Source organism: Aquarana catesbeiana, linkage group LG03, assembly GCF_042186555.1.
Source record: "Aquarana catesbeiana isolate 2022-GZ linkage group LG03, ASM4218655v1, whole genome shotgun sequence".
NCBI lineage: Eukaryota > Metazoa > Chordata > Amphibia > Anura > Ranidae > Aquarana > Aquarana catesbeiana.
The window spans coordinates 315,005,926-315,018,382 of NC_133326.1; the positions used below are offsets into that span (position 1 = coordinate 315,005,926).

The following is a 12,457-nucleotide window of genomic DNA, read 5'->3' on the forward strand; positions in this document are numbered from 1 at the left end:
ATGTTTCACAGGAATGCTGTGTTCAGGGTGATGTGCAGTGTTAGTTTTCAGCACATATAGCGTTTTGCTTTTGGGCCAAAAAGTAAAATTTTGGTCTTATCTGACCAGAGCATCTTCTTCCACATGTTTGCTGTGTCCCCCACATGGCTTCTTGAAAACTGCAAACAGGACTTCTTATGGCTTTATTTCAACAATGGCTTTCTTCTTGCCACTTTTCCATAAACACCAGATTTGTGGAGTGCACAACTTATTGTTTTCCTGTGGACAGATTCTCCCCCATGAACTGTGGTTTTCTGCAGCTCCTTCAGAGTTACTATGGGCCTCTTGGCTGCTTCTTTGTTCAATGCTCTCCTTGCCCAACCTGTCATTTAGGTGGACGGCCATGTCTTGGTAGGTTTGCAGTTGTGCCATACTCTTTCCATTTTCAGATGATGGATTGAACAATGCTCCATGAGATGTTCAAAGCTCGAGATGTTAATTTCTAACCTAACCCTGCTTTAAACTTCTCCACAACTTTATCCCTGACCTGTCCAGTGTGTTCCTTGCCCTTCATGATGCTGTTTGTTCACTAAGATTCTCTAACAAACCTCTGAGAGCTTCACAGAATAGCTGTATTTATACTGAGATTAAATTACACACAGGTGTACTCTATTAACTAATTAGGTTAGGTTTTAGATAGGGGTATCAGAGTAAAGGGGGATGAATACAAATGCACGTCACACTTTTCAGACATTTATTTGAAAACAATTTAGAAAATCATTTATCATTTTCCTTCCACTTCACTATTATGTGCCACTTTGTGTTGGTCTATCACATAAAATCTCAATAAAATACATTTACGTTTTTGGTTGTAACATGACAAAATGTGGAACATTTCAAGGGGTATGAATACTTTTTGAGGGCACTGTATATTATAAATGAAGTATCATTTCAATTTGCTTAGAAAGTTTGCTTACTTGCTGAATACATCCAGGTGACGGAAAAAAGTATAACAACATCCTAATTACTCATCTTTATTTTCTGAAAATTAAATGCTACTTCATCTCTTATGATGTGAATTTACAATAATAATGAGGAGCCTCAATGACAAACACAATATATCTGATGACATAACGTAATGAATATTTATAACACAATCCTCCAACAACGAGTATATAAGACATAGTTGTATTTGGCAGAAGAACCCAATCTACTCTACTGCAAGTCAGTTTGTTGGTTCGCTGATAGTACAACAGGTAATAAATCAGGTATGTGGAACTTTTGATGCTTTTGTTAAAAAAAAAAATATATATATATATATATATTGCTGTACAGAATAAGCAATATCATAGTTTATATATTTCAAAGTTGCCTTATTCCACCATCTTTTAAGAGCAGGTTAAACATGAAGGCTGAAGTGGGAGTCTGTCAATGCAGGAAGCAGAGTCCCATAGAAGATGCTCGCAAGGAGAAAGAAGCTTCAGTCCTGCCTGCACCAGAGCCTCAAGAAGTAAATAATGGAGACCTGGGTGAAGACAATGGCACCACCTTAAATCTGATGTTTACAGTCAGGAGCCCTAGCACTTCTTCACTTAAAGCCATTTTAAAGATCTTAGAGGTAAAGTGACCACAGTATTATATTTTTCACTATTTTTATTTTTATTTTAACTTTGTTTTTAAAGATCCTAGGCGCTGAATGTAAAGTAATTCATCTAGAGAATTCCTCATTTGTTCAGCATCAAATTGTGTCATAGAGCAGACTCTGCTATCACTATCAATGTGTTTAGAAGGAATAAACTAGATTATTTACCCCACTTCACATAGAATATTTAAGAAACAGATAAAAGACACATTGTCACATTGTTTCTTGTAATGTTTTAATTGTAGTTACAAAAAAGGTTAGTAACCTTAAGGAAAATGGTTAATAACATTAGGGAGAATAATAAAGTACACAAATATAAAATTAACAACATGTTGAATAGAATGCAAGAAATAAATAAAGCTTTATGTATTTTTAATTTACTGAGCTACAAAGTATTTTGTATGGATGGAGGTTCATTTATTTAACCTTTATATACTTAAAAGGTATTACATCTTATACGAGCCGTTCCATCATTTGTGTAGGGATAATAGTTATTAGCATTTAATGATTTGTTTTATGTACTGTAAATGATCAAACCAGAGTTTCCACTGGATATTAAAATAGTTTAGGCTTTTTTTGTAAGTACATTATTGTTTTTCTACTTTGATTAAATTTGTGAAAGTGCTGTGCCATTCTTAAATGATACGTTTTCCCAATGTTTTGTTATTAATGCCTTTGCTACTATTAATATAGAGTTAAAGCGGTATTAAACCCATTAACAAAAATATAATATATTGCAGATTACCAATTACCAATGTGGTGGCTGCATTCCTTTTCTTTTTTAGTCTTTCTTCCTTCTGTTTTCACCTGGTGATCTGGCAAGTAGCACACCTCCTGTATTAGAGTGCTCCCCTTCTGGATGAGGGAGCACAGCATACAGCAGCATTGTTAATTTGGGGGGAGGGGAGTGTTAGATGCATGAGCAGATTTAGATACACTAACCGATGGAAGGCAAACTCCAGCCACACTGCAGTTACAACAACACTTTTATTCCTTTTTGGATAAAGGCTTTACATGAATACATAAAATCTGATCATTGTAAGCACCCCTGTCAGTGGTAAATGGTTTGTATCAACACTCCTAACTGATACATCTGCAAGACAGCTTGTTCTGTTGAAAAACAACATATATACTGACCAGATCACATCAGGTGAAAAAAAAAAAAGAAAAAAAAAACTTAAAAAAGAAAATGACTGCAGCCATTACATATAAAAATTGGTAAGCTGCAGGATAAAATATTTTAGCTTTTGGTATACTAGCATACTAGCTCATTATGAAATACTCACCTTAGATCGAAGCCCCTGCTGCAGTCCCAGTACACAGCTCCGGCCGGCGACATCGCTTCCAGAGTTACTTCCGGGTATCGCGGGCTCCGGTGCTGTGATTGGCCTGAGCCGCATGAACGCGGGAGCTGCCGGTAACAGCACACTAGCTGAAGCAACGGCACGAACGATGACGTCGGTACATGCTGATACAGGGGATATCTCCTAAACCGTGCAGGTTTAGGAGATATCCGGGGTAGCTACAGGTAAGCCTTATTATAGGCTTACCTGTAGTCAAACATGGATTGTAAGGGTTTACAACCACTTTAATGCACTGTAAACATTAATTTTTGCTTGTTATGCCACCCTACCATGTAAGACATTAATTTGTTTAAAGTGTGCTTGCTAATACTTTGTCTATTCCAGTTATCAGCATTTTCTAAATTGCTAAATTTCTAAATTACTATAATTTAGTTACTTTAGCATTTTCTTTAACAATGCTTTTTTGCAGCTGTTAAAAAAAAGAAAGAAAAAAAGCAACATTTGCTGCAATATTCACCTTTAACCCAGAGCTGCCTCCTCCAGTAGTTCCTCTCTGCCATCAGATGTCTCCAGTTCTTGGGGTTGAATGAAGATCAGCATCATTCAACCCAATTCCTGTGAACCCAGGCTGTCATGGACCAGCCTTCCTGGACAGTGTCATCACACAGCCGGGACTCACAGTTTTCCTAAACTAAGCAGAGCTTGCATGTCCATACGTGAGTTCATTAGGAAGAACCTGCCCATTGCCAATGAAGAAAAGAGGAAGGATCCATAACATCACCAGATCAGCCTTAAGACTGCAATAAAAAATGTATGTATAGGATGCTTAAAAAAAAAATCTGGGACATACCTGTCATGCATTCCAAATCACTGACCCAAAGCAAGTACTGAAATAAGAAATTCCGACACTTCTTTTGCACTCATGTGCTGCACACTTGTACCACCTATGTTATCCTGAGCTATGGAAACCTGAGACAGCCAGGCAAATAGCATTTTTACAATAGCGCCAACACTGGAAGCCTACTTATTTATTTCCAAACAGACATGCTTTACATAATAATGTTAATATTTCAGATCTGAAGAGATACTGCATTGATGGTTGGGTAAAGAAGGGTATAGCAACCTTGCTATAAGGTAAGGCAGGGGCATAGATAAGGGGGGGTCAATGGTGTTCAACCCCCCACCCAGAGCATCCTGGCAAAATGCCCAGACAGTGTCCCTGCTGTATAGCCTCAGCATCAGCACAGTAAAAGCAATCAGAGTTTCAGAGTGCAGCAGCCAGCCCCCCTTCAATTGTGCCTAATCCCCTCAGTTCAATAAGGGGTCCCCCTGAAAAGCATGAAATTACTGCGAGGTCTCAGATGCCGGCAATTGACAGTGCACAGTTGAGGAAACTCCTAGACTCCTCCTCGAGGTATCATATCACACAGCCGAAGGGAGACTGGGGATGCAGGAGTTTTCCTGTTTCTGTGCCGTGCTGAATCTGAGGTCTGGTAAGCGGGGAGGCATGAATTTTCTGTTTTTGGAAGGAGGAAGTGAGAATTCCAGCCTGGGGGAGTTTCGTTTGGTGGGGGGTTAAGGAAAGGGGGTGGGTTTGCTTTTGGAGAAGGGGGGGTTTCTTGTAGAAAAGTTTACAGGGGGGCGGTTAATGGCAGGGATTTGCTTCTGGGAGGGAGTTTGATTGGATGAAGGGAGATTTTCTTCAGAATTAGGATTCTCTGCTGGGGGAGAGGGTGTGGACTGGGGGAGATATTTTTGCTTTGGGGAGTCGGTTTAGAGACAGAGGGTTTAATTTTTGAGGGGATATTTGAAGGAGGGAGATATTTTACAGTGGGAACCTTTGCTTGGGGAGAGAGGGTTCTTAGAAGGGAGAGGGGGATTTTTTTCCCTTTAAAAGAGATTTTTTTTTTTTTATACTTACCTAGGTGGATGGAGCATCGATCCAATGTTGCATCTGTCCCCAGCTGCTTCTAAGATCGCTGATCACTCAGTTCTCAGCCTTCAGTGAGTAAACAGTGGTGACTGTCAGTCCATGGCTCTGCCCCCCCCCCCCCCACGCTCACTGGAATGCCAGGCTGTGGAGAGGGCAGAAGCGGCTGGCTCAGGGTCCTTAGGGCTCACTGAGAGGCTGAGTGAGCTGCTGGTCCAGTCATCTGGGTGAATCCCGACTTTAAAGTTAGGATCTTTCCACAGCCTAAACCTGCTGATCGATGTCAGCTGACAGCAGGCTATAGCTGCTGTCTGCTAAAAATGGCTCACAAAAGTGCAGAACGAACTGTACTCCTCCCCAGGAGAAGTACAACCAAGTGGTATGCCGTCCCTTCAGAGCGCATGCAATGGTGACATCACCGGATGCTTTTCATGTGAATATCTCCTAAAAACCACATGTTTAAGAGATCTTCACTGTACCTATAGGTAAGCGTTATTATAGGCTTACTTGTAGGTACAAGTTCAAAAGCTGGGTTTACTACAGTTTAAGACTGAATAAAAACCAACCATATTGACCAGGTGCAACCATCCTGTGGTAGGCAGTGCACAATATATATACATATATTTTTAAATCTCTAAAAATATTTCATAAAATTTCTTAGGACACAGTTTTTAAGATTTAAGTAAATCACTGAATTTACTGCCTACCACAATATATTGCCCCTTGCACCTGCTCAACTTGCACAGTAAGGTTAGCTAAAATCCAGTCTTGGGTCTCATTCATACATCCTACATGACCATGGTGCAGCAAGTATACTGCAAATACCTTCACCCGGGATCTCAGATGTTCCAATCTCTGCTCAGCCTGTACACCTAAGTGATGGGCTGAAAAGAGCCAAGGCTGTCTGCTACTGTAAACATGTATCCACGTGTATCTGCACATCCAGTGGTTACCTGCAGGTAGGGATACATTTTTGCCCTTGGATAAAATCTCTCTGTATCCAGGGTCAGAAATTTGTCCCTAACAGCAGGTAACCACTGTGACCCACGGTTTGTTAGTGTGTCGCTCAGGCTCAATCGATGTGGGGAGTAATGTAGATGATACCGAATGTGCTGCAGGAGTGCTGGCAAGCGATGGAGCTCATCCCAGCTCCTGTAGTCACTGAAGAGAAGAGAGAAAAAACATCTCTGGTGCCACATATCCATGGAGTCCTATGGTAATGTAGTAGTGATGGGAGAGACTACCTCAGCCCAGTTTCCCACCAGGCCACACCCCAATGTATTTTACTTTGTTCCTCAGAGCTTAAACATGGGGACCACTGGATATATAGGTACATGTTAACAGAAGTGGCTCTTTTCAGCCCATCACTCAGGTGAACAGGCTGAGCAGCTGACAAAAACTGGAACATCTGGGATCCTGGCTGTAGCTATTCATGGTATATTTGCCATTCCATGGCCATTTAGAACATATGAATGAGATCTAACCCAACGGGCTGCACAAAGAAAAACTAGGAAGCTTAGGAGAAGCTTGCATTACTAATGAGTACACTACCGCACCACAACTGCGTGCAATGCGTTTTATTCAGTTGAATGGGGATAATTTTTGCTGCACTGCATTGCAAAGCCTCAGCGCCCCACTCTGCTGTCGCATGTTTTTACCGTACCTCCCCCAACATAAAAGTGTAAATGATACCTTTGAGTTGGAATGACGTGAACCCCCCTCTAGGAAAAAAAAAATATCTACGGCCCTGACTGGTAAGGAAGGGTAACGCAACCTTGTGAGTATACATTCTGTGAGCTACTAAAACATATTTAATGATCACACAATTGCATATTGGTTGCGGGATCCTCGCATCCAATTCGTAATAGCAAGAGATTGTGATCGGCTCTCTATGGAGCTGGTTCACATATCTCCGATGCGGCTTTGGTGCAAATTTGCACAGGAGCCCTGTGTGTCTCTTTTGGCCCGTTTCAGGTCCGAATTTAGCCAAAAATTGGGGCTGAAATTGGACCTGAAATGATGAACCAGGACGCCCAGGACCCTTGCTGGGAGCTGCATTGGTATTAGGTGTGAATCAAGCCTTAGAGAGAAATACTGTGTGTAATTTATTGATTGATATTTATAATATGTAACCGTGTCATATTAACTCAATATTACTACTTGGATTTAATGTCTTTCTTAAATAGTGTAATGGAATTTAATTATTTTTACTCAAAATAATTTTAGTAATTGTAATTTAGCAAATGTTATATGTGGCTTTTTGAGATACTACATTACATGATGATAAAAAAAATTATCTGACTGCTTCATGGAAAAAAGTGTAAGGAGGATCACATCATATGCAATGTGCAGTACCCATATCATTCAGTCAGAATTAAATATTCACTTGCCTTAACTTTATACAAGGAGTTCTAAGTAGTTGCTGCTCTTTGCACTACTTTTTGACCATTTCCTAAAATATGGTCCTCATCATTTAGTAGGCTACACATTTGTATTATATACTCAAGTAAAACTCTACACTACTAAAAACACTTTTTTTCAATGCAGCTGTGTATTGTTAAGATGTTCTTTACATGCTCTATATTTTGTGTTGGCTCTGTAGTCAGGGAATTTTAATTTAGCAGAATATTTCTATTTTAGCTGAACTATGCATGCCTTGTAAATTTAGGCTATAAATCACATCAGCACATTGATGCTCCTCAACATTAACTGTCTGTTTAAAAGGTATGTAAAAATCAAAGCACAAATAATTATTCCTCTTGGATTTTGTAAAAAAAAATGACACTCTCCTGCATCAAGAGTACTTCCATGTTGCACTGATTCCTTTATGTAAATGGAGGAGCTGGTTTGATAAATAACACTTTAAAGTGATGTTGGTTTCAGAGGTGAAAGCTATCAACAATAGATATTGCATGCCATTCTGTGACCATCGGTTCTGCATTATATTAATTGTTTGATACAAACTCTGCTGCAATGTTCCCTTGTTTTCCCTTTTCACTATTGAGCACCAGAGTTTTGGTATTCTGTTTACATTTTTCAGACATTCATTCATTCACTTGTTCATTCATTTTCAGAAAAACGAAACCTATATTTTTTACATGGAGACAAGACCTGCTGTAAAATACAAGAAGAAAGACGATCTAGAATGTTATCTGAAATGCTTTATTCCCAACTCTTCCATCAACATCTTCATACATTCCTTGAAAAAGGTGGCAGGAGATGTAAAAGTACTCAAAGATGAATTATGTAAGGGAATAATTATGTTTATAATTTGTAATCTTTTTTCACGATAATTTAACCTAGTATTTGTTTAAGGAAGACAAAAAAAAAGGAAAAAAAAGAAAAGAAAGAATATTTGAAAGGAATAAATCTAGATGCTTTTGACGCAATAGCCATTACTTTATTATTTTTTTTCAGCAGTTGTCTATTCTCTCTGTGCTATTAATACAGAAAATTGTGTTAATTTTTGCAAATGAAAGTAGAATTTTAGGCAACATAAAAACTTTTTTTTTTCATTTTTGATAAAGCAACGGAGGGTTAAGACGCCTGGTGTCCCATTGTGGAGATTTCCCTTTACTTCCTGTCCCATAGCCAAACTGGAAATGAGATGAAATCCCTGCAAATTAGGGAAATTCCTTGGAGACCCCCTGGTCATCAGAACTAGTGTCCCCATTGGAAGATTTTCCCTCTATTACTTTTCTGGGGACAACCCAAAATTTGGGATGTTCTTTTAATTCCACTCTCAATGATAATGGTAAACAGGACAAATAGAGAGGGTGAATCTCTCTAACGGGAGCACAGACACCAATTAAAAACTGACAGATATTCTAATCCCTCTCTATTTTCTCTGAATCTAAAAAAAAAAAAACAATTTTGCCTTTAGTTATACTTTAAGTAAGCAGATACAAGAAAATTTGGGTAACTTACTACATTTTTGGTTAGTATAGTGGATGTTAAAGGCTAACTAAACCCAAGAACAAAAATGTAATATATTGCAACTTAAAATCCCTAGATGTAGCTGCATTTGTTTCCTCTTTTCTCCATTAAGAACATTTTCAGCAAATACAAAAAACCAACTGTTGATCTTCCCAGTGATGCAGTGTCCTTGTCACTTTCTGTGAGCTTCATTGAAGAATATCTTCTTTCCCTGCTATCTTCTATAATCTATCACTTGCCCTGCCCGCTACGTAATGGATATGAAGAGATACAGATAGGTTTGTAGTCCATATCAGGAGCGTAGCCTAGGGTAACAGCCATGGCTCCCACTATGGATACAGTGGAAGAATGACATAGCCACCCAGGAATAAAAAGTATGTTATTTGTAAGATTACCAGGTAAACATTAACAAAATTAAATAAATATAATATAAAATAAGTCAAATAAAGTAGTTTTAAAAAATAAAAACGAATGTAGCTACTACACCAAGGACTAGTAAGCTGCAATATATTCTATTTTTGGTTTTGGGTTCATGTATACTTGAACTTAGCTTAGTGAATAAAATAAAGCTTTTTACATTTAAAGGATAACTCCACTTCCGTGGGGAAAAAAATAGCAAATAAAGAAAAAATAATATAGTGTATATAATTGTGACACTAATCATATTGTAATTGAATGTTATTAAAAATTACTTTTCCTTTTCAATCTGTAGCTCTGTAATTTTCTGAGAATGCATTGCATGGCTACCTGGGGTTGTTCTGTACACAGAGTGTGTACTGACCACTCCCCAGAAACATTATTTTCCTCGTGTGTGATTGGCTCACCAATTTCTACAGAAATCTGCACTAAGATACAAGTCAGATTTCAGGCATCCCCTGCAACAAAAATGTCATTTTTGGAGAGATACTTTCAATAGGAACCCATCTACAGGGATGCAGACCCAGCAGATTTCCTTATTAGTGCTCTGCATCTGCCACACCTGACAGTTAATTATGACACTACTCCAATTAGACCCACTCAGAACAGAGGCACAGACAAAAACACTTGGATTTCTTCAGAATAACAAAAGGTAGGAATCTGCAACAAAGTTTGCTATACTCCTTGCAATGTACATAGATCACCCAGAGGGGAATGTTGTTACACTTTAAATACCCATTCATAGGCCAGAGAATTGAAAACAAAAAACAAAAAACAGGATTTTACATTTGGCATGATTGAATTAAATTTTTATTTACTTTATTCACTAAGTTACTGCAAGTAAATATTCACTTTGCCAGGTGAACATTTTCTACTGGATTGCTATAATATAATAATTGATTTATTGATTGATTCATTCATTTTTTTTGTCTGTTTCTTATTATCCACTGTGCACCATTTACAACTCAACTGTTGGTTTTCGGATGGTGTAGAATACCCTTCTTTCTTGCTCTTTCTTGGGAAGGATCAGCCTCAGCAAGTAGGAGAATTTCTGTGTGGGTGAGGTTTACTGGTCTTCAATGGTGCTACTTACTGTCCCTTCAATAAGCCCTAATTGAGCTGATTCTCACCTGATAGTAATATTGGGCTGTTAAGCCAGGGGATGATCTCAAGTCATTTATGTCCACCATAACCAAGCGTAAAACTACAACTATAGCAGCCTAATTACCAAAAATAAATAAAGTGATGTAAGTAGAAGTGCATTATAGGCACCTTGACACTCAAGGGAGCAACATCAAAATTTTGCTATGGATGATACCGTAAAACATTTCTATCACAAAGTTTACTGCATTCCTACAGAGCCATTTCTCATTACACTTATGTTAAATGACATTGCACATTTACAACTGTTATATCGTGTTTACTAATGCATTCTAAAAACAAAGGAAAATAATTGACGATGCATATATTATTTTTATATAATTAATACAGCTCATTCTTTTCCAAAAAAAGTTCAAGACCTGGATATGTACCAGCAGCATTTAATTGTGAAATTTGAGCCACATTTTGACCAGGACCATCCAGTAAGTATACAAAACTGGAAACCCAGTCTGGAAAATCTGGCAAACCCTGAAACGCTTGTTACCAAACCAAAGTTTATTTATAATTAAGATAAATTAAACATGCGCGGTTTGTACACAAGGCCTAACTAATGTATTTTTTTTTTTTACTGGGGAAGTGATAGAACCTCTATCAGGTTCCCATAAGTGAGTTGTATATCAGTTGGGAGATTTCCCTTCACTTTTTGTTAGGACGTGAAGTGGTATGGTAGGACACCCCTCTAGTGGAGGCAAAACTTCAACAATTTTTAGTAAAATTGAGATTAGCTAAAACCCGTCAGGTTGTAATTATTGTCTATGTCATCCTGTCTCAGTGACTGCTACTCTCCTCATGTTTTGTCCTTTCTTGACAGGAAAGTAGTTAGGAAAGTAGTTAACATGTTTTCAATGGGGTCACAGAGAGCAATAAAACCCTGACAGTATTTCCCAAGACTATGCAAAAAAAATAAAGAAATTTTAATCAAATGAAAATAGATACGTTTTTGTTTTTTTTTGTGAAACTAGAAACTGTGAAACTAGAAAATGTTATTTGGAGAAGCAGTAGTACAGTATATCTTATATCTTATTGGGTTCATCGTTCAGTTATGTATAGCTATACAGAAGCTGTTGCTTTTAGCATTGATTGAAGTTAGAAGCTGATTGGCTACCAAGCACAGCTGCACCAAATTTTTTACTTGTGTATTTTGGTATTTCCTATTAAATGTAAGGAGTGTAATACAGTCCCCATAAAACAGACTCTGCAGAATGTTGGGAGGTCTCCAGGTCTTCTTTAACATGATGCCAGTTTCTAACGTTCACTTGTAACATGGTAGCATTTTACACAGTCTAGTAACATGACAGATGTTTCTAAAATTGTGCAACTTAGGAAACGTCTCTGGTAGTCTCTATCTGTTACTTGTAACATTTAAACAACCTCCTATATTATCTGTAGTATGCAAAAGAAATATGTCAGGAGTCTTTGAAAGTCTACTGCGCAGGGGGTAGGTGATTTTTCACGGGAAATTTATTGGAGGAATAGCTGGTGTTGGCGCTTCAATCATCATGGCACCATGGTTGTTATGGTGTCAGGATGATTGAAGCGCATTATTTCTATTATTACATTGTAATATAAAGCTAAATATTTCAACTTGCCATAATGCAGAATCAGTGGGAGCCCTGAGCGTGTCACTTGCCACGTCCCCTGCCACCAGATGCAGCTTGCCACGCTGCCTGCCACCAGATGAGGAATGCCACTTGCCACGCTGCCTGTCACCAGATGAATGCCACGCTGCCTGCCACCAGATGAGGAATGTCACTTGCCACGCTGCCTGCCACCAGATAAGGAATGCCACTTGCCACACTGCCTGCCACCAGATGAGGAATGCCACTTGCCACGCTGCCTGCCGCCAGATGAGGAATGTCACTTGCCACTAGATGAGGAATGCCACGCTGCCTGCTACCAGATGAGGAATGCCACTTGCCACGTCCCCTGCCACCAGATGATGTCATCTCTCTGCTCCCCACTGCACCTCTGACACCAGCTCTGTGAGGGCGGAAGAGCTGTGATGCGGGGCGGGCGCAGAAAGATGATGTAATCTCTGCTTGCCAGGTTCTCTCATCCACCTGCCTCTGTGATCCACCGGGCTCTCTC

General features: G+C 38.9%; 1 protein-coding gene across 1 annotated transcript in view; it reads left to right on the plus strand.

The window, feature by feature from the left end:
* The first annotated feature begins 1,182 nt into the window (after nt 1–1,182).
* Nucleotides 1,183–12,457, plus strand: part of LOC141134536 (tyrosine 3-monooxygenase-like) — a 66,276-nt gene continuing 55,001 nt past the window's right edge. The window contains exons 1-4 of the mRNA XM_073624039.1: nt 1,183–1,247; nt 1,373–1,597; nt 7,930–8,101; nt 10,700–10,791. Coding sequence (XP_073480140.1) covers nt 1,385–1,597; nt 7,930–8,101; nt 10,700–10,791 — 477 coding nt within the window. The 5' untranslated portion in view covers nt 1,183–1,247; nt 1,373–1,384. The remainder of the gene's footprint in view (nt 1,248–1,372; nt 1,598–7,929; nt 8,102–10,699; nt 10,792–12,457) is intronic.